The sequence below is a fragment of the Cimex lectularius genome, unplaced genomic scaffold, assembly GCF_000648675.2.
Source record: "Cimex lectularius strain Harlan isolate CLEC.00 unplaced genomic scaffold, Clec_2.1 scaffold20, whole genome shotgun sequence".
Taxonomy (NCBI): domain Eukaryota; kingdom Metazoa; phylum Arthropoda; class Insecta; order Hemiptera; family Cimicidae; genus Cimex; species Cimex lectularius.
Genome location: NW_019392641.1, coordinates 1,663,596 through 1,685,603, shown reverse-complemented (window position 1 = coordinate 1,685,603; position 22,008 = coordinate 1,663,596). Strand labels below are relative to the sequence as shown.

Genomic DNA, 22,008 nt, shown 5'->3' with positions numbered 1-22,008 from the left:
TTAAAAGAGCATTTTCCCTCCTTTTTGCCATTTTTTAAATGTCGTGTAACCTATTTGATTCTCGGCGACAAATGAAATGGCCACGGAGAGCTTTATTGAAAGTATACTCCATTTTAAAATTATTAAATTCACTAGTTTCGTGGTCCGCTTGACCAATTAAAATCTTACAATTAATTAAGGTTTTTAGTTGAGATAAAGTGGTCACGATAGCTCAAGTGGTAGAGCAGCGGCGTATCTAGAAGAAGATCGTGGGTTCGAATCCCGCTCGTGCCATTGACTTTTTTATCTCAACTAAAAACCTTAATTAATTGTTATTCAGATATCGTGAGATGCGGTCGGGTGTGATGTAGGTTTTATATACCGACTTCCTTCCCCACCCTTTCAAAACCAAACATATATAAACATAAAACAGCAAAATCTCACTGGCACTCTCAACACGACACGCAAGGATGGCACAATTACACAGAAGACAAACACTTTGAGTGAGTAGAAATACTTTGTTTGAATATAAAATATAGTTTGCATTGTATAAATTCACTTTTCCACCTCCTAAATGTAATTGTTAAATGTAAACATTGTTTGTAAATCCCAGGCCCTGAAGATGATCTCAATAAAAGATCGAAAGGTTGGCACGATAAAGAAAATGTTTTTCTGAAACCTACATCACACCCGGCCGCATCTCACGATATCTGAATAACTATCGATTAACGGTCACTAATCTCTACATACTTAATTAATTGTAAAAAACTATTGATGATAATAATATATGTAACATATTGTATGCAAACCTGAAGATGTTGACAAGCGTCTGGCAGACAAAAATGGCAATCATAGGCGGGCCAGGGTAATGAGAAACGAGCAAACGACAATTCTAAAATTATTTTTATGCCTGACATACCATCCTGTGTTTTTTTAAACTGCTAAATCTCATATATCTTTATAACTTATATAGCAGCAGTCCACACCGGTGCCTCATAGCGACAAATAGTGCTCCGATGTAAAATTCACCTCTTTTATGAAAGAAAGGGGATGGGATGGAGTTTGTTACACTGGAGAGTTAACTTCGTAGTGGTCCCGGAGCGAAGGTTTGTTTACAGTTGAATAAAATATTAAAGAGAAGGTTCAGTGGCCATTGGGAGCCGTGCATTATAGAAGGATGCCTCAAGGGCTCCACCAGTTGTTTTCCCTTACCTGCTCCACCCAGAGGTTCGTTGTCATTATCTGGTTCTTCAGGTTCTGAAACATAGAGGAAAAACAATGTCAGATTCAATTTCGACTTGGTACAAAGTATAAATGACTTTACCGCAGTGGGAACTATTGTAAACGATAACCACTTTGTACAATTACGGTATAAATATTTCCCAGTAGATTCGTATCAATTTCGACCTCTCATCCTTGCTTAGGAAAACACTTAAAAAAAACTAACTGCCACATTTGTATAAAGACAATAATTTTCTTCTTTCATTAAGGAAATCTATTAAAAAAAAGAATTTTCGATTATAGAAAACATACGCCTTTAACAAGATTAAATAAAACTATATTATTATAAAATTGTTGTTGCATCATTCCAATTTTAGGATTTTATTATTCACATACGTAATACAATAGAAAAGATAAACGGTGGAGTGAGCGGGTTGTTCAATTCTTTTTAAAAAGTATCTTTTTATCTCGACCAATAACTTTCATAAATGTTAATTAATTGAAAAATGTTAATTGGTCAATCGGACCACGAAACCTAATGGATTTAACAATTAAACTGAATTATATCTTCACGAAAGCTTTCCGTGGCCTTTTCATTTGTCGCCGAGAATCAAATAGATTACACGATATTTGAAAAAATGGCAAAAAGGAGGGAAAATTCGAGAGTTGAGGTTGAGATGGGAAGTTAGTGCCCGAGCATCGAAGTCACGATAGCTCGAGTGGTAGAGCAGCGGCGTATTTAGCCGAAGGTCGTGGGTTCGAATCCCGCTCGTGACGCTGACTTTTTATCTCGACCAATAACTTTCATAAATATTAATTAATTGAAAAATTTAATTAGTCAATCGGACCACGAACTGTAATGGACTTTTTACAAAGATAGTCCCTACTTACATTAAGTTTTTAAGCTTAAATCATAAGTCATTTTAAGCTTTTAAAAACAACATAATGCAAGTAGCAACTATCTTTTTAAAAATATTACATAATACAGTATTGGTATATTTTCTCGCATATTAGCCAAATCAATGCACATTGTTGGCACCTAGCTTACGCTGAATTTTTCTGTCAATTGATTTAGAAAAGGAAATGGTTACGATGATAATAAAGATACTGATGCTAAGCTGGTTTGCCAGAATTGTGGCATACTAAGTTCCAACGTAATACTGTAATAAAATAATTAAGTAAAATAATAACGTTTCAGCTCTACACAAATAATTCATGTAGAGCTAGAGCAACTTCTTATAGGTTTTCACAAGTACAACCATCCACAAGGGTGCTGGTATGATAGTCAGGTGGAACTCAAATCTTTAACCAAGTCAAAATGTGTGATGGGGTTAAATGGAATCCTTGAAGGAGACATTGGAAATTATGTACTGACCATCGCCGTAGATCCTGGCCACTCAGTGCACGGGGATATTTGCCAGGCCGACTTGCTGGCTAAGTTTGAATATTTTTGAACCTTACTAGTACTGTGCTTCAGCGATTTGTCTCAAAAAAAGACATGTTAAAAAATGAACCGTTAATCAGTTCAAATCCTCGTTGCTGAACTAGTTGAAACGCGAAAATATTCAGACGGATCGCACGTAAAATTTAGAAAAGAGTTACTGTAGAGGGTAACGGATTTTTTTCTCCTGACTAAACATAAAAGGACATACATATCGGGTAAAAGTACTGACAGAACATACATTGTGCCAATTTTTCCAGGACAGTTCGCAGATTCAGGTCTGTGCTGTTTTTAAGGTCTAGCCAGGCATAGGTTTTGACTATATGGTGAGGCAAAACCGCCATAAATGTGTTTCACAAACCACGCTATGGAATCTTATTAATAGTCTAAGACATTCAAAATTTACATAATAAATTTGATTTAAGTGGTGGGAAGATTGGGCAGTCCAGTAGATTCGAGACCCATGTGTAGTTCGCAAAAATCCCATGTTGATTGATCGAGTCGTATGTCTTACTTGTGCGCACATAACCGCAAAATTATGTCGCTTCCACTGTGAGAAGGATGATTATATTTCATTGTAGAGTAAGTTTGTGCTAAGTTGTGCGAACACGGACGATCAAGAATTGTACGTAGTCGGGTACAGCATGAGACCAGTAGATCGAGATACAAAAACCTTCGTGGCCAGCTTTTAAATTCCAATCCCATAATAAATAATGAATATGTGACAAGGTTTTAAATGACTTAATGTGTTAATAGCTATGATGTTTATGTGTGATAGTTAAGCCAATTAAAAAAATATGTATAAAAAAATAATAGCCAAACTCGGTCCATACGATGTGTGGTTTCATGAAAGACACATTTACTGAAATTTCAGACCAACCCTAGTCCATAGAAAGAATTGTTGGTTTGGGAATTATTTCTATGGGTGGTGAAACTTCAGCATGTTCATCTACAAAGAAAAAAGGGTGATATGGCCAAACTACAATTAAAAATTATCTTAGTGGTTAGTAAATGAACTGTTGACAGTATTGTGACCTATTAATCAAATTAGATTGATTATTAGCTTGGTCACAAGGTATTTCTTATAATTCTGCCTAATTCAATTTTAGAAACGTGTTTTACCATTGTTTATTGTTAGCAAAAATTAAATTGTATACAGGATGTGAACTTAATTGTTATTTTGTTTTCCAAAACCTAGTCAACCTAAAAAAGCATTTCAACGTTCATTTTTTTTCAAGCATTGCAATAATTACAATTTTTTGATTTCTGACAAATTTAAAGTATGAAGCTACAATTGAATATGTACGTTACTGTTAAAAAAATATTTTTTAAGAGATGGAAAAACTGTAATATTGCCATGTTTAAAAGCAGAGCTTATGTTAAAAAATACTGTGTACATTTTCTAAGTTGAGCAGTTTTCGAAAAAACTAGGGAGGACACTAATAATTTGAAACTATATGAACGAATTTCAAATGATTTACGCCATTTTTATGAAATCGATTTAATTGATGAATATGCAACTAAAAATGCAATACTAAAATGTCGCTTGCTATTTGAAAAACACAAATATTTTATGAAATTGAAAAAATTGTAATTACTACAATTTTTAAAAATAGAAACTGCCACTAAAACTGCTACTGAAAGAAAATAATACTGTGCACTACTGGAGGAAATTAAGAATAAGTTGGAATGAGCAAATATCGATTATGAAATGTGGAATTCTGGATTGTGATTCTTGAGACCGAAAAACTACGTTCAGTTTCTTAAGAAATTATTGGGGTGAAATTTTATTTGAATATACGAAATTGGTTTTCAACTGTGGCTTTGAATCTAATTGAATCTTGCCTGAGATAATAATAAACATATCAAACACCCAAGACGCCCAAACGTATCTGGCAGACAAAACCAGCAAAAACACGCAAACCATATTGGGAAAGGACTGTGAATATATTGATGCATTACGACTCACCGGTAATAATACAATTAGCGACGGTACAGTAATACTAATGGCTGATTAAAAGGCACAGTATAAAATCCCTGCCATATTTAATCTTAATCTTAAAAAAAAGCATTGTGTCAAAAATAAAACAAGGCTCAACAATTGGAATTTCAATTTCTATAGTACATGAACAAAAATTCGTCCCTTACAGGCGTACGTTTAATGAGGTTTAATGAGTTGCAGCCCTTCCACCCTTAGCAAACTTTTCTCATTTCCTTTCTTCTGGGCCGACTGCTTTTCAAAGCCATCCCGAACGGGCGATTAGTTAACCGAGTTTAAATTCAAACAGAGATGGCTTACGGTTCACCGGATCAGGGATTAAGAGGGGACAATATGGAAAAACGCAATTTTTTCGTTAGTCTACATAGAACAAACGAATAGTTCGTTTATTAACACGCTAAAGGTTTAAAAATATTATTTATATTTATAACCATCTCCTTCATCCCCTTCTATAACGATTGCGAGGATCCCCTTCACACGAAGCAACTCGTTTCACTCACGAGTGTAAAATAAAAACAAAAAAATATCCGTGCCACAAACTCAAACAAATTAATCGCAAAAACACAAAAATTGGGACCTGACCCAAATAAATTATAACAATAACTTCACTAATTTTCCGCTTGACCAATCAATATCATTAAATTACGGTTTTTAGTTGATATAAAACATATAACAATAACCTTCTAAAAAATAAATATATTCAGATTAAGAAATAAAAGAGAAATAAGTGATCTGTGACATACACAACTACTTGCCATTTACACAAAAATAGCAGGTGTCTTCAACAACTTGAAAGAGAGTCCTTCCTCGTCCTTTTCTGTCTCAGCTCGCACTGCCGAGCCTGCGGTTGGGCATTAGCTTATCCTTTGAGATAATCCTCGTTGTTTAAAAGATTGTTATAATATTTATGTTTTTCGCCTTTCAACTTTCACTTGTTATTGGCTCTTCAATGAAGATGAGAAATTGGTTAGTCTGTCAGACTAAACAAGCGATTACAGGCGGACCTGGAAAGAAAAGGAGGCGAATGAACTGGCAGTTAACCGCCAGGCAGACCTCAACAGAAAGTCGCGCAGTTTAATTTTTAATTTCCCAATTGTATAAATCTACCGGGCATTCGGGTTTTTAATTATGAAAGCTTTAATTAAGTTTAATAATGGCCAGGGGGAAATGAAAGAAAGGCGTAAATCTTTCTAGCTTTCCCTTTGATTTATTTATTTCTGTTTTTAAATCGAAACGCAATTGTGAGTCGAAAATCCGCCAAATCTTTTATCGCTTTAAAAATCATCTTTTTTCATCAATTTTTAAATCGTTAGTTTTTTATTTATTTATTTAGTTTTTTAAATTAAATTAACTCCGGTTTTATTATAACTGGAGAAGTTAAAAGTATACGTCTTCAAAAATTCTTGAGTAGGAAAAAGTGTTTTTTTTTTTTTTTGGTTGGTTAGTAGCCAAAGTCTGACGGACTGAAACAGTAGAAATAGGCAGACCAATCATTCTTTAACTGTTTGTAAAATTACAATTAATTAAGGTTTTTAGTTGAGATAAAAAAGTCAATGGCACGAGCGGGATTCGAACCCACGATCTTCGGCTTGATACGCCGCTGCTCTACCACTTGAGCTATCGTGACCTCAATCCACTCGGATCCACTCGTGCCATTGACTTTTTTATCTCAACCAAAAACCTTAATTAATTGCAATAAATTAATTGGTCAAGCGGACCACGAAATTAGTGAATTTAATTAATTAAAATGACGTATACTTCACTAAAGCTCTCCGTAGCCATTTCATTTGTCGTCGAGAATCCAACCGATTACACGACATTTGAAAAATGGAAAAAGGAGGGAAAACTCATAAGGTGGGGTTGAGATAGGAAGTTGGTGTCCGAATGGATCGAGGTCACGATAGATCAAGTGGTAGAGCAGTGGCGAATCAAGCCGAAGATCGTGGGTTCGAATCCCGCTCATGCCATTGACTTTTTTATCTCAACTAAAAACCTTAATTAATTGTAATAAATTAATTGGTCAAGCGGACCACGAAATTAGTGAATTTAATGTTTGTAAAATATTACAATTATTAAATTGATTCATGTTTTTGTCATTCTCCTAAAGAGATATTATTATTATTATTTTTTTTATTTTTTTATTGGCTTTATGATCTTTGCATATTAGCCATAGTACGAATTCTTGTGTGTTCAAATTGGGGGTTATCGGGAAAAAAGGGCCAGAGGCGACGGTGGGAATCGAACCCACGACCGCGGCGTGAGAGTCTCTCTTGCTAACCACTCGGCTACCGCGGTCCCCGGGAAAAAGTGTTAAAAATGGTAAAAACTGAAAAGCGAAAGTAATTTTAAAAATATAGGATACGTATTAATAAGACAATTCGAATATTCGATTAAGAACAAGGACCTCGTTCGGTTAGATAGAATACGGTTAGAAACTTTCGGGATACAATAAGAATGAGTGGATAGGAAGAGTTTAAGTTTAAAAAGCATACAACAAACACTATCAAAAGATTGTGCCACATCTAGGACCGCCCTCTCTGTTCTTCAGAGCAGATGAGATGGCGTCGACAAGATCGTCGTTGATGTGGACGAAGCCAAATCGGTGAGAGGGGATCATTTTATGAGCATCTTGGATGGGTACTAATCGACTTAAAAGGAGTTTTTCGGATATTGCAGGTAGAAGGCTGATGGTCTGTAGGAGAATATGTGGTTGGGAGGTTTGTGAGCTTTAGTAATGAGATTAACGACGGAATCTTTTTAGAATAGAAGATAGTGAGCGATGGCATTTCACCAGCTAAAGATTTATTCCTAAATCGACTTATTTACTCTCACCAGATTTGACATCTGTGAACTTCTATCTCTGGGGTTACTTGAAGAACAACGTGTACGATGCTGAGTTATGTCCTATTATGAACAGTGAGGAACTCAAAAGCAGAATTGTTGAAGCCTATGCAACAGTTACACCGGAGTCAACAGAACGAACACTTAATAGGGAGAGTTTGTGAAAAGTGAGCGTATGAGTCAATGAATATGGGCGCCAATTCGAACAGATGCGTTAGAGTTATTATTATTTTATTTTATTTTTTTACTTTTGAAATAAAACTTTCATTTATTTATATTGATCGTCTGTGGAAAGAATAAGCAATAATTAAATTAACACAATTACAAAAACGGCTAATTCTTTTAACGTTAAAATTTGACGCCTAATACAGAATAGTAAGTACCTCACGATTCAGCGTTAAAATAATCATGTGCCACTCTCAATATTCGCGTTAAAATTGCTTACGCGCAATTTTCGATTTTCGCATCACTGCACGTTTTATACGATTTCATGAAATTTTTCGTAGAGTTCATACCTGTAATAAAAATTAGGGTTTTCTATTGAAACAAAGAAAGTTGAACAATTTCGCAAAGTGCACATGCGCAAAAACAAAATTTTTAAATACTACTGAAAAAATTAAATGGGGGTTTACCAATGCAACTTTGTGATGATCATATATANCCCTTTATTCCTTTAGTTGACTTTGACCCTATGGTTGCTGTTTTGATTTGTCATGTTTATAAGTGTATTGCAACTATTCGGGTTATAAGCAGTGCGAGGAATAAATCAAACCCAACACTGGTGATGGCGAGAAGCTCTTGGTTGGTTTAGAAATGTGAATCGTGTATTAACTTTATAACATAATTAGCTTAAATTAATTTCTCCAGCTAGTGGTTCAGTTCTTGTTTGTATTCAAGACCGCATCTCACGATCTCAAATAAACATTAATTAACGGTCACTAAACACCATACATTTGTTAATATTCACTAATTTCGTGGTGCGCTTGACCAATTAATCATTAATTCAAAATTGGCAAAACGAGGGAAAACTCATAAGGTGGGGTTGAGATGGGGAGTTGATGTCCGAGTGGATCGAGTTCACGATAGCTCTGATGGTAGAGCAGCGGCGTATCTAGCCGAAGGTCGTGGGTTCGAATCCCTCTCGTGCATTTAACTTTTTTTCATCTCAACTAAAAACCTTAATTATTTGTTAATATTATTGAAATCACATAAAATGTACATGTACAGTCCATTATTATTCTTATAAGTGTATAGGTTTAAAATAGTATAAATTTATACTTTAATTATCTGAAAAATGATAAATTTACGGGGGTTCATCTTTAGTTGGGACATCCAGCATCTTGGGGTTAAGAAAACTATGGCCTTTTGTGGGAGGTTTCGTAGTAAGCTGGAGGTAATTAGATCATGTCCAGCGGATTTGTGAATGTGGTTCTTACCTTCAGAAGGATTAAAAGGTTTAAGGGAGAGCTACAGGAAGTGGTACTAAGGTTACGCATTATCTGTTGTGCGTGAGGGGCATCATTTATGTCTTGATGAGAAATAAAGTTGGACTCTAAATGTGTTGTATTGATTTATTTTTCACGCTGCTGAACCAGAGTCATTAAGTAAACAGATAGAGAATCAACTGAGTACTATTTTAATATATTTTTATTAGCGGGCCAGAGGGAGTTATCGTGTGTAGAAAGGGTGGTATTTGTTGTATTGGGAAGAGGAGAGTTGAGTTCGTAGGAGCATAGTTAACCGGTTGAGTGTTCTTTTTATAGGAAGGATAACGGGATTGTTGCAAATGCATTCAAGCTTGACGTTTGGCTTTTAAAAGGGAGTGGTTGTGGTTTGGAAAATTGTCATCAGTGGGTAAATTGTTGTTCTAGGAGAGGATTGTGCCAAGGAAGTATGGTACTGATGAAATTTACAAAGCACCGTCGTTGGCAGATTTCATGGAAATATTTAAGTTTAAAGAGAAATGAATGTTTTTTGGGAAAAGTTTCCAGTTAACTGTGCCATGCGAAAGTGACGGTTTGATTTATTTGGTGAGTGGGATTATGTTTAGGGTAAGGAGTACTGGAAAGTGATCAGAAGATTTATAAGCAGAGAATAAAACTTGACAAACGTTTTAATTACACGTTTAAAAACTCGACTCGTAATCAAATAAGGGCTGTAAGAAGATTATTTCGACGGGGGTGGGGCCGCAGGCCATAAGATTGATTATAACATTCCAGGCTGAAATTAGGGGGCCCCTAAGTAATTCATTGACTCCAGTCAGGGGCGGTCTTACAGCTGTAATCTTGCTGCGGCGTGAACCGCCGGATCTGCACGCTTGTTTCTACAGATGTGGAACTTGTATAATTAAACAAGTGCCACCGTTTCTTGTCGGCTGGTTTGGACAATTGGCCAATACGTCAAAAGAGGATCGAAATGACCCTTTCTTGCAATTTACTGACCATTAATCACATGTCAGAGACAGTTGGGCGATTTACAGCGAGAAAAAGCTTTCGTTTATCATGATCATGCTGTACCATTAAAAATTTAAACGGTTTACCATTCCTTGAGAGGATTTCTTTGTTCAGATTAACACATTCAACATAATAATTTTGTAATAAGAAATATTTGTTCTATTTTTCCAAATACCTTTTCGAAAAGCTTAAAAACTGTTGGTCGTAGATTGTACGGGACTATAATTTTTCTTACCTCGTTTGGAGGTTTCCCGTTTTGGTACTAGGGATATATTTTAGGGTAATTGAAGCAAAAAACCCCTTCGATAATTATGTTAATATTTCTCCAGTAACAAGGTCAGATTCTGGCGTTTTTTAATAAGAAAGTTTGTGCTATTTCTTCTGTTGTAACTAGGTTTATATTTTCTCATTTTGAGGTGATCATTACTTCTCGTAACCTGCCACTAATGTTTTCATTTGGTTTAAAAAAAAATTGACACGGTAACTGGTAAAATCTTCAGGTTTTTCTGTTACCTCTCGCTCGTACCGTCCTGGTGGAACTTGAGCAATTTTGACGTATTATTTAGGTAAGGAGAAAGTAAATTGAATAATTTTGAATATTTGTAGGTTTTTAAACCTAGCTATCCAACAGTAAAATCATATTTCTTAATTTTATATTTAATATCATGAAAGATTCACAATCGAAAATTTCCGACCGCGAGGCAAAAATGTTTTGTTCATTTCAGCCCTTGTTCATCCTATTATAATTAAAATATTTTACTATTTCTTTTCATTAAAATTTGTTCAGTATACAACGAATACAAACGAACCTCATATTTGAACGTTAGAAGTTCTGTCCATAAATTTTCCGTCATTGAGGGAGATAGGGCGAGAAAAGGGCGTAGTGAATAAAAAAAAAATAAAAAGAAAGAAAGCAAAATGAAAAACACATCTCATATATCTCATGCAAATACAGTAAAACCTCGTTATGGCGTTTTTGCGCGAGCACGATGGCAGCACAACATGGATTCCGCTTTTCCTCAAGCATATATTCATTAAATTAGCGAAATTGTATTACTTCCAAATACAACAATAGAATTGGTTACTGCCATACAGTATGATCAGTTTGATTACGAGTTTTTTTTCTAATTTTATTACAAATCGAAACAAAAATAAATTGTGGCTTTTTTATATCGGGAGAACTATAAAACCATATTTAATATAAAAATATAAAAATTGATAAAGAGATAAAAATAGAAGTTATTTAAAGAAATATACATTTTTCAATTAATCTTAGTGTGTTTAATGTGTTTAATTTAAAATGGTTAGATCTTCTTTCTGTGACTGTCTAACAGGACTTCTGAAGTCAATTTTGAACCTGTTTTCCTTTAAATTTAAAAAACAAAATAATTCCCATTATTTTTTTCAGATTTGCCATTTTTTAACTTTTCCCAGATTAATATTTTATTCATGGGGCTCAATCTTTTTCATTCAGAATGCGGTCGTTGGTTCGAATTAATATGCAAAGTTCATAAGGTCATTAAAGAAGAAAAATGAAATTCTGACACGGTCTCTTGTTGAACAGAGCCAGAAAGAGGAAGGATAATTGCAACTAAAAAGTCAATGAAAAACCCCTTAATTGTTAGCATGTTCTAATACTTTATAAAAGATTAAAACTGGTCAAATCCATCCCATTATGCCGATCGTCGTTCTTAGTTCTTTTGTTTAAGTTGTTGATCTTGTTCCATTTTTAACATTAAAGTTTTGCTCTATATAATTCTCTCATAGATTTTTAAGGAAGTTATAGACGTCGAATTTAAGGTTGAATTTAGATGCATAATTTTCTTTAAATTTATTTGTTACCTATACAGAATTGTATATTATACTAATATGTTCACATGAATTATAAATCACACAGCACAACACTAGCACTAATGCCAGCACTGCACAGGTAGAACACATGCTTTGAGGAGCCAGCCATTGCTGGCGCTCAGTGCATGACTAGGTATCAAGGAGGTCCCGAGGCCTTCGTCGGTTGAGGGATGAGTGGATAGGGTTCGAGCAGTATGGTTAGGATGGTTCAAAAGGTTGGTATGGAAGGTTTGGAATTTTGACTGGATTAGTTCGTTGGCAAAAGGAATGTTGAGGTCTTTGTGGATAGTGAGGTTAGTGACATAATAAGGTACTTTGACAATTTGTCTAAGAACTTTCGATTGGAAGGACTGGATGCGCTGGATATTGAAAGGCTGGGCAGTGCCCCACAGTTCTACTCCGTATGTCCATATTGGTCTTAGTAAAGTCTTGTATAGTGTTAGTTTTGTCTTAATTGTCAAAGTCGATATCGGTCTTAAAAGTCTTCGTAATAGTCCAAGTCTTGTATTAAGTTGCTGTTTTTTAAGTCTTGTATGGGGATTCCACGTCAGTCTGCTGTCGAGATATAGTCCCAGGTATTTGACTTGAGTGGAAACTGGTATCTCTTTGGTGTTGATGTACAATGGAGGGCAAGCCTGCTTTTTCAGCGTAAAAGTACACGGAGTGCATTTTTCTTCGTTCAGCCTTGTCCTCCATTTTTTACACCAGTCTTCGATAAGCTCAAGGTGTTCTTGGATATTGGAGGTAGCTTGGACAGGATTAGAGTTACAGGATAAGATTGCGGTGTCGTCCGCGTAGGTGGTGATAATAGTGTCAGGATTTGTTGGTAGGTCAGCAGTATAAATGATATATAGGATTGACTTCCGAGAATTCAGCACCTCACTCTGAAACAGCGATCAGTTAGGTAGGATTTCATTAAAAGGTAATAATGGGAGGGTAGGAAGCGCTTAAGTTTAAAAACCAGACCCTGTCGAAAGCTTGTGCTATGTTTGAGAACGCGCCCAGGCAATACTCCTTTTTTCTAGGGCCGAGAGATGGTGTCGACTACTCTGAAGCATTGTTGGATAGTGGAGTGTTGGGAACGGAAACCGAATTGGTGAGAGGGAATGATGGATAATAAATTGCTCCAACTCGTTAATTTTGTACTTAACCTATTTCATGGAAATAGCGATAAGTTGAACCTCTTTATTTGGTATTAGATATTGATGGATGTTTTCTTTAACCCTCATCGTACTGCAACCTGATTTTAAGGAAGATGTATGTTTTTCCATGTGCAATTCTGAGATAGGACAAACATCCACGTCATAAAAAAAATTTGTGTTTCCTGTTTAGAACCCCATTTGCTTTCCAAATAATTTTTCAATATTGTTTTATTAATTTTGGAAGCAATTAAAGTTTCAAGAATGTTAATTCTTTGAGAGATTGACTGAAAAGCCACCATTCAATAATTTTTCTGCACGATTTAATTCGGCGGTGTTTTTATTTAGAGTCACTTAAGCAAATGATATTCCTTTCGAAAATTGTACGGAGATCACCTTTGTACACGGAATTTTGATATTTTTTATTTACTTTATTTTAAACTTTATTTTTTTTAAGGACCAACACTTTTTCTCGTTTATCAATCCCCTCCCTAAGCAGAAAAATTGTCAAATCGCATTGTATGTCGACGATATTGTCATATTTACTTCAGCCTGGAGGCCAGAAACAATTATGAGGAGACTAACTGAAGATGCAAATACCCGTTTCTGTAACCGGTGGAAACTCAAAATAAATTCCCCCAAAACTGATGCCATAATTTTTACCTGGCGTCGCCCTATCTTTAAGACCAAGTATCTTCTAACAGCTTGCAAATTCCATGGGGTGAGAAAATCAAATACTTAGGTGTTATTTTGGACAGGAAGCTCAATTTCTCCAGTCACATATATGAAATAATAAGAAAAGGGAAGGTGGCTACGAGCTACCTCTTTTTGCTTTTGTGCCACAACTCAGTTTCAATAATAAACTCCTCCTTTACAAAGTTGTGGTAAAGCCTGTCCTCCTGTATGTCTGCCCCGGAATTACACCTCCAGATCAAATTGAAGAAGTTACAGTGCACATAAAATACATTTCTGAGGCCGGTAACCTCTTCGAGCCGCCGCACTACAATTAGCCTCCTCCATTAGAGTACAAACATGAGAATGACATACGACGAAGCTAAACGGCTCACTAAAAAATTTTCAATAATCTGATTGAGCACAGAAATCCCACATGCCAAGAAATCGGAAGGTACCCTACGAATACCATTTGAAAGAACAGGAGAATAAAGCATATACTACACTAATAATCAGGCTATAGATATGGGTACAGATGTGTATGTGTGTGCATGTATGCACACTGCAATCTTATAAATTATGTATACGAACATGTATATAAATGTACATACGGTGCATATTTGTTTGATATCAGTCTTCTAATTTATTAATGTATTTATCTAATTTATTGTTTATTTATTCATTTATTAACTTATTTATTTAATTTTTATTAAACTTAAATTGATTAGCGTATTTATTTTGCCAAGTTACTGTTACATTTTATTATTTTTATGTTGTTATATATTTACACATATCATTTACTCCTGTGACATCGTTAAAGCTATTTTATTCAATATGTGCCTGATTTCACTTTGCTTATATCCTATTTTTGTGGGTTTTTTGTAATTTTTCCACGAGCACAATATTGTTACTACCTCTATATTTAGACTAGGGATCAAATAGATCAATAATGGTAACGGGATGTAATAGTGCTTCGCCACTTCCCCTGAAATATAAAGGAATGTGTTCTATGTAAATTTAATTCGAATGATATTTTTTACTCCCCGCCTTTTTTCTAGCTCTCGCAATTATGCATCCCCTGTGACAGCATGTGCCTTAAGGCCAATTATACCCATTTAGTTGAGACATACATTTGGAGTGTGTCTTGGTTTGGTCAGTGTTGTGAGGTGGTCTCCGAGATATTTCACAAGTGATGTAGCGTTACTGTATTTATATGTAAGCTCAAATTTCTGACACCTTTTAGATTGGATTTTATATATTTTGTTGATGTTTTCATTGGAATCGAAACTAAGCAGAACAATGGCAAAGGAATTCTGACTAATTTCCGTAACTTTGATTTGTTTTGTACAATATGTTTACTTTCATAAGCATGTCTCTTTTCAGTCCCTTTCTTGTTTAGATTCATGGGGTTTACTTTTATCGCTTTGGTATGCGGTGGAAGTTGGCAGTTTTTAGGGCTGACTTCTTGCTGTGGGAAATTCGGTCTCTTCTTAAAGGCACAAAAGGCAACAAATATATTCCCTCCTAAAATCTAATTTATTTATAATAATGTATTTTATTATTATTATTCTTTTTTTCTCGTTCTTGTATAATTATGAAAATACAGACAATCGACTTATGTAATGTAGGCAGTATGGAGGATGCAGTAAATAAAATTAAGTCCTTCCAGCAGTGGTTGGGAGGGAAAAAGGAATTCTTTTTAAGAAGTCATTTCAGAGGATCTTCGGAAGATCCTCTGAAAAGACTTCTTGTATCCAGCAGGTCGATAATCTAGTTCATCGTTGAATTCTTTTTAGTTTCGCTTTTTATTTTACCTTAACCTGCCCAATTATTGTATATATTTTGTGATAGTATATCGTTTATTTGAAAAATATGTTATACACGGGTAAAGTTATAAAAGAATACTTTATCACAGAAGATAGACTGTATCGTTAACAAGTGATGGTTTTTTAGTAATAGAGGAGGAAACCCAATGAATATTTCATGAGATAATTTTTCAATAAGTATTCCACGTCAGGTGTATACCCGTTCTCCTGATGATTAATAGATAATTTCCCGGAATCTCCCGTGCCGCATCGAAAAGTTTCGAAAGCACCGGAGAAAGGAAAACAGTTTGTGGGCTGATTAATGTGAAAGCGTTTTTTTCTCTTCCCTCCTCAGTATTTCGTCCTTTAAAACAAAATAGAAGAAAAGAAGGATATAAATTAGGGCCGCCGGAGACAGTTGAAGTTCACACGACATACTAGAGATGTGGCCCGGGGACGGGATGACCCAGAAACCTTCCCTCCTAACCACCATTTCCACCCCCTTTTGCCCACCCGGTATCGTCGCATATGCCGTCCCCCTTTTGCTCAGTCCTGTTCGCTATTAGGGCCTAAAAGCGCTTTCCGTGAGGATCACAAATTTCTCTCTCGTTCGCCCTAATCCATGCGCCGGCAAATAAAAAAAACTAGGTAAAGCAGAAATAAATGAAAAGAAACTCTCTTACATGGCTTTCTCAATGTTTCGCATTTTCCTTGCGACAAAGATGGATAAAAACAATGATAATTAAACAAAAACAATTTAAACCTATACAATTATTAAAACAATAATGGCCTGTATATGTACATTTTATGTGATTTCAATAATATTAACAAATGTGTGGTGTTTAGTGACCGTTAATTAATGTTTATATGATATCATGAGATGCGGTCTGGAATACAAACAAGAACTGAACCACTAGCTGGAGAAATTAAGTTAAGCTAATTATGTTATAAAGTTAATACACGATTCACATTTCTAAACCAACCAAGAGCTTCTCGCCATCACCAGAGTTGGGTTTGATTTATACCTCGCTCTGCTTACAACCCGAATAGTTGCACACTTATAAACATGACAAATCAAAACAGCAACCATAGGGTCAAAGTCAACTAAAGGAATAAAGGGTCAGAAACAAATGAAGTATCAGTCATAAATACATCAACACAACCTTATCACCANGCTATCGTGGGTTCGATTCCCACCGTCGCCTCTGGCCCTTTTTTCCCGATAACCCCCAATTTGAACAACATATATAAGAAATTCGTCATGGCTAATATGCAAAGATCATAAAGCCAATAAAAAATAAATAAATAAATAATAATAATAATATCTCTTTAGGAGAATGACAAAAACATGAATCAATTTAATAATTGTAATATTTTACAAACATTAAATTCACTAATTTCGTGGTCCGCTTGACCAATTAATTTATTACAATTAATTAAGGTTTTTAGTTGAGATAAAAAAGTCAATGGCATGAGCGGGATTCGAACCCACGATCTTCGGCTTGATACGCCACTGCTCTACCACTTGATCTATCGTGACCTCGATCCATTCGGACACCAACTTCCTATCTCAACCCCACCTTATGAGTTTTCCCTCCTTTTTCCATTTTTCAAATGTCGTGTAATCGGTTGGATTCTCGACGACAAATGAAATGGCTACGGAGAGCTTTAGTGAAGTATAGGTCATTTTAATTCATTAAATTCACTAATTTCGTGGTCTTCTTGACCAATTAATTTATTGCAATTAATTAAGGTTTTTGGTTGAGATAAAAAAGTCAATGGCACGAGTGGATCCGAGTGGATTGAGGTCACGATAGCTCAAGTGATAGAGCAGCGGCGTATCAAGCCGAAGATCGTGGGTTCGAATCCCGCTCATGCCATTGACTTTTTTATCTCACATAAAAACCTTAATTAATTGTAATTTTACAAACAGTTAAAGAATGATTGGTCTGCCTATTTCTACTGTTTCAGTCCGTCAGACTTTGGCTACTAACCAACCATCTTCAATGCTATATTGTATTGATGCCTCTACGGTCTTATAACCCGAATAAATGGAAAGTACTGATAAACATCTTACAAATCTAATCACCACTATAGGGTTACCAGAATGGTCGACTCAACACAAGGAAGGGTCAGAAACTAAAGCCGGCTGGAGTCATCATTACACTACACAAACATACCAATGAAGATGCCGAGAAGACAAAATGCATCTATAAGACGAAAACTCCAAACATTTCCATTTTTAGTGAATTGATCTGTTTAAGAATAATAGGGAACTACACCAAAACAGTGGTATATTCCAAGAAAAAATATATTTTTTTAAAAGTTTATTTTAGTATTTCTATCCCCCCCCTACTTATACCCCAAATAACAGCGAACTACAGTTACACATCTTTCGGACCAAAAAAAGCAAGCGTATGCACACAAACAATTTCGAAAACGACCAAATTACAGGTGAAAATTATTATTTGCTTAACTATGGTTGACGGACGCTAAAAGTTAAGTAACAAAATGCTTGCCGTAATTGCCTAAAAATAAATGGACATTTTTGTAAAGTACATGACGATAAAACAGAATTTTTGTGAAACGCGAGAAACATTTCTTTTTCAGTGTCACAATAATTTGTTAATATGGACTGCATTTTTGAAATAGTCGAAATAATACGATCAAGATTTATTTTATTGAATAAGACAACTGTTTGTAAATAAAATGCTCATTTTATAATGTATTTTGTAATTTATAATGTAATATACTGCATGAATAATAAAACCAGGAGATATTGAAAAATTTTACCCTTTCTGTTGGATCGCAGATGTTTTATAATGCTAAAATTTTTAGTTCCTCTTTAATCTAATCACATCTGAGTGGTGCTCCTCGAATGAGTGTTTTCTCCCTTGAGTCACATTTTATGTATATTTTGCCATTGCATAAGGAATTCAGCTCCAGGTACCATCCATTTCATTACGCCTGTCGCTCTTTTAACGCTCGTACCGTCCATTTTTACCCCCATTACTTCATATTATTTTCTTAACTTTCTATATTTCTTTATATATAATATTCCCGTTATATTCTAGTTTATGATCATTGCTGTCTAAGTGTATTTCCTTGCTTCGTCGAAACTATCACAATAAAACATTATTTTTATTATGAAAATAATGTATTTACCTTCCTGAAAGATTTTAAGTATTTAAGAAATTTATGGTTTCTCATACCAAATAAATAAATAGTATTTAATTATTTCAAATTTGGCCATTTAAACAGATTCCTAACTTACAGAAATCCATTTATTAACAAAGACAAAAGCTTGGGTATTTTGATTAAATTCCTTATCATTTCTGTTGGTAAGTAATTGCTAATTGGTTGTCGTCGAACTGTAGATTAATTACCTACTCCTGATAAATGTTTAGAGTTGAATCTAACATTTACCCTTCTCACGAACCAGGAATGGACAATTACACCAAATAGACCTGGAAATTAGCTCAATCGCGTATAGCTAAATCTTTCTCGTGTGGACCCTTTTGGTTAGAGTTTTTTACTGAAATCGTTGGAAGTCACGTAATTCCACTCCTCGCTTTTACCAGTGGTGAGTGAAGTGCGCTTAGGAGCCTGTTAAGAAAGATGAGACTGGCCTAAGGGTCCCTTTAGCTGGATGCGAGGGTAATGATGTTTATTTTAAACCCCGTTAAAAAGATTGATCCAATTAATTTCTCTTCGATCTGAACGATTTCCGAACTCGCGGGACCCTTTTTTTCTGATAATCGACAACTCCGATTATCGAAGTTTAGGTTAAACCAATAAATAAATTTCGTATTAGTATCGGCAAACCGAGAGCTGCTTATAGTCACACATTTGTACATCTGTATATCCACTTTCCCAATCGTTGTTTAAACGACAAAACAAATTGAAACCGGTCGAATCGCGGGAGAAAGTACTTATTCGTTATTTCTCCGGGTCACGCGAGTTCAACAGGTCTCTCATGGAGATGGTTTAAGAATCTGTTATGGATTGCAAGTAGTAAAACGGCCGAGCAACAAGTTATTGTCTAGGGAAACGCTTTAAATTGGGCTCCATGTGATAGGAATAACAATTTTCCATTGCGAAAACAAGTCAACAGCACTGCCAGAGAAATTAAAAGATTTGTCAAAAAGCGAAAGATCGTTTGGATATTCTTTTATTGATCTAACATCTTTTATGAAAAAAATTAAATATGTGAATAGAATATTTCGTGAAATTAAAAGAAAACGTTAAACAGATTACTAAAGTTCAGTAATTGTTGCTTAGTTAAAAGTGTATTTATTAAATTTTTAAAAAAATACAATATCTGGTGAGACCAACGACGGTTTTTTTATTTAAAAAAAAATCAAGTATCGTAGAAGTATTTTTCTCGAACTTTGAAGGAGTTTTCGATTCAATATTGTACTCAATCAATGGTAAAAATATCAAAAGGTCTTCACATAATGCAATTTATACATTCGTAAAAATCCCTTTTCGCAAGTAAGCTCGTCTTTTATAATTTTATACGTCAGAATTCGTTCAAGAAAAAGTTTCCAATTTTTTTTAAATTTATGATAGATCACACCACTTATGATCTCTACTATCGACTGAATATTAATCCAAAATATCAAAAGATCTTCAAAACATGCATCTGAATGCAACTTATACATTTGTAAAAATCCCTTTTTGCAGGTAAACTCTCTTTTATAACTTTTATACGTCACAATTCGTTTAAGAAAAAGCTTCCAATATTCTTTTTTATTTGTGATAGATCATACCACTTATGATCTCTACTATTGACTCAATATTAATCCAAAATATCAAAAGCTCTTCGCATAATGCCTCTGAATGCAACTTATACATTAGTACAATAAAACTCCCATTTCCAGGTAAATTCGTTTTTTATAAGTGCCAGAATTCGTTCAAGAAAAAAGCTTCCAATTTTCTTTTTTATCTTTGATAGATCATACCACATATGATCTCTACTATTGACTCAATATTAAATTAAAATATCAAAAGCCCTTCACATAATGCCTCTCAATGTAGCTTATACAATTGTAAAAAAAAAATCGTGAAGCATAAGATAACCGGCAGAACGATAATCAAACACAATAACAAACCGAGACAGAACCATGGCTTCCATTTTTGGGCGGTGTGACCTATATTGAAGGAATTCAGACTTAGGTGATTTGGCAAATTGTTTTTAGAAAAAATGAAGTAATTTCATTTTTGAATGGGCAGAACTTGGACAGTCTCTACAATTATGTTTTGTATTTCCTAAAATACAGAGCGTTATTAATCGATAATTTCAATTATTAATAAAGTATTGTGTAAATTATGACTATTAGTATTTGTATTATTAACATTATTAATATTATTCTATGTTGTTGTATTTTTCTTTTGGCAAATCGACAGACAGCCTGTGGACTATTGTTTAGGATGTTTTATGTACTGTATATTTACTGTAAAATAATTTTTGTTGTAAATAAAAATCATTATCTATCTATCTACATTTGTAAAAATACCTTTTTGCAGGTAAACTCGTCTTTATAAGTCAGAATTTGTTCAAGAAAATGCTTTCAATATTCTTTTTTATTTGTAATAGATCTTACCACTTATGATCTCTACTATTGACTCAATATTAATCCAAAATATCAAAAGCTCTTCACATAATGCCTCTGAATGCAACTTATACATTTGTAAAACTCCGATTTCACAGGTAAACTCGTTTTTTATAAGTGCCAGAATTCGTCCAAGAAAAATGCTTCCAATTTTCTTTTTTTTATTTGTGATAGATCATACCACTTATGATCTCTACTATGGACTCAATATTAATGCAAATATCAAAAGCTCTTCACATAATGCCTCTGAATGCAACTTATACATTTGTAAAAATCCCTTTTCGCAGGAAAACTCGTCTTTTATAACTTTTACACGTCAGAATTCGTTCAAGAAAAAGTTTCCAATTTTCTTTGTTTATTTGAGATAGATCATACCACATATGATCTGTACCATTGAATCTATATTTATCCAAAATATCAAAAGCTCTTCACTTGATCAAATTACTGCGTCCGTCTATGCCTCGTCAGTTTCTCATTGAAAATTGTGTGAAGATAAAACGCAAATAAAATTGAACCAGGGAGAAGAGATGGACACGCTGATGTTGTCAGTATCAAATAGTTTAGTCATTTCCAATCATTTTGATCTGTCTATCATTGCTCTTTTGATCTTTCAAAGTCGTTCTTCCAACTTTAGTAACTAGTATTTATTATTGAGTTAGTATTTATTTAGTATTTAGTATTATTTTATTAGTATTTTCTTTAGTATTTATTATTGAGTTATCGTTTCGAATTAACTCTTCTCAATGATCCTCCTACGTGTGAAAAATTACTCGCATAAAACATCTTATCTTGTCTCAGCAGTGTGACAGATAATTTTATAGGTGTTATCGGCCTGTTATAAACGGTAAAAATGGCTGTCAAACATTTGAATAGCATCGTTATTCGACATCACCAAGGCGTCGCTATTCCTTAATTGACATTTAAGTGTTCGGAAGAGAAACCTAAAACAGGGGATGGAGTTTCAAAGGGGTGATAACGCTCACGAACATTTA

The 22,008-nt window shown here is 34.5% G+C and overlaps 1 protein-coding gene across 3 annotated transcripts in view; it reads right to left on the bottom strand.

Annotated features, from left to right (window-relative positions):
- Window positions 1–22,008, bottom strand: part of LOC106661487 (acetylcholine receptor subunit alpha-like) — a 356,838-nt gene that overhangs the window by 47,604 nt on the left and 287,226 nt on the right. For all 3 annotated transcript variants that reach the window (XM_024229480.1, XM_014384928.2, XM_024229485.1), the window contains one exon: window positions 1,192–1,236. In XM_024229480.1, coding sequence (XP_024085248.1) covers window positions 1,192–1,236 — 45 coding nt within the window. The remainder of the gene's footprint in view (window positions 1–1,191; window positions 1,237–22,008) is intronic.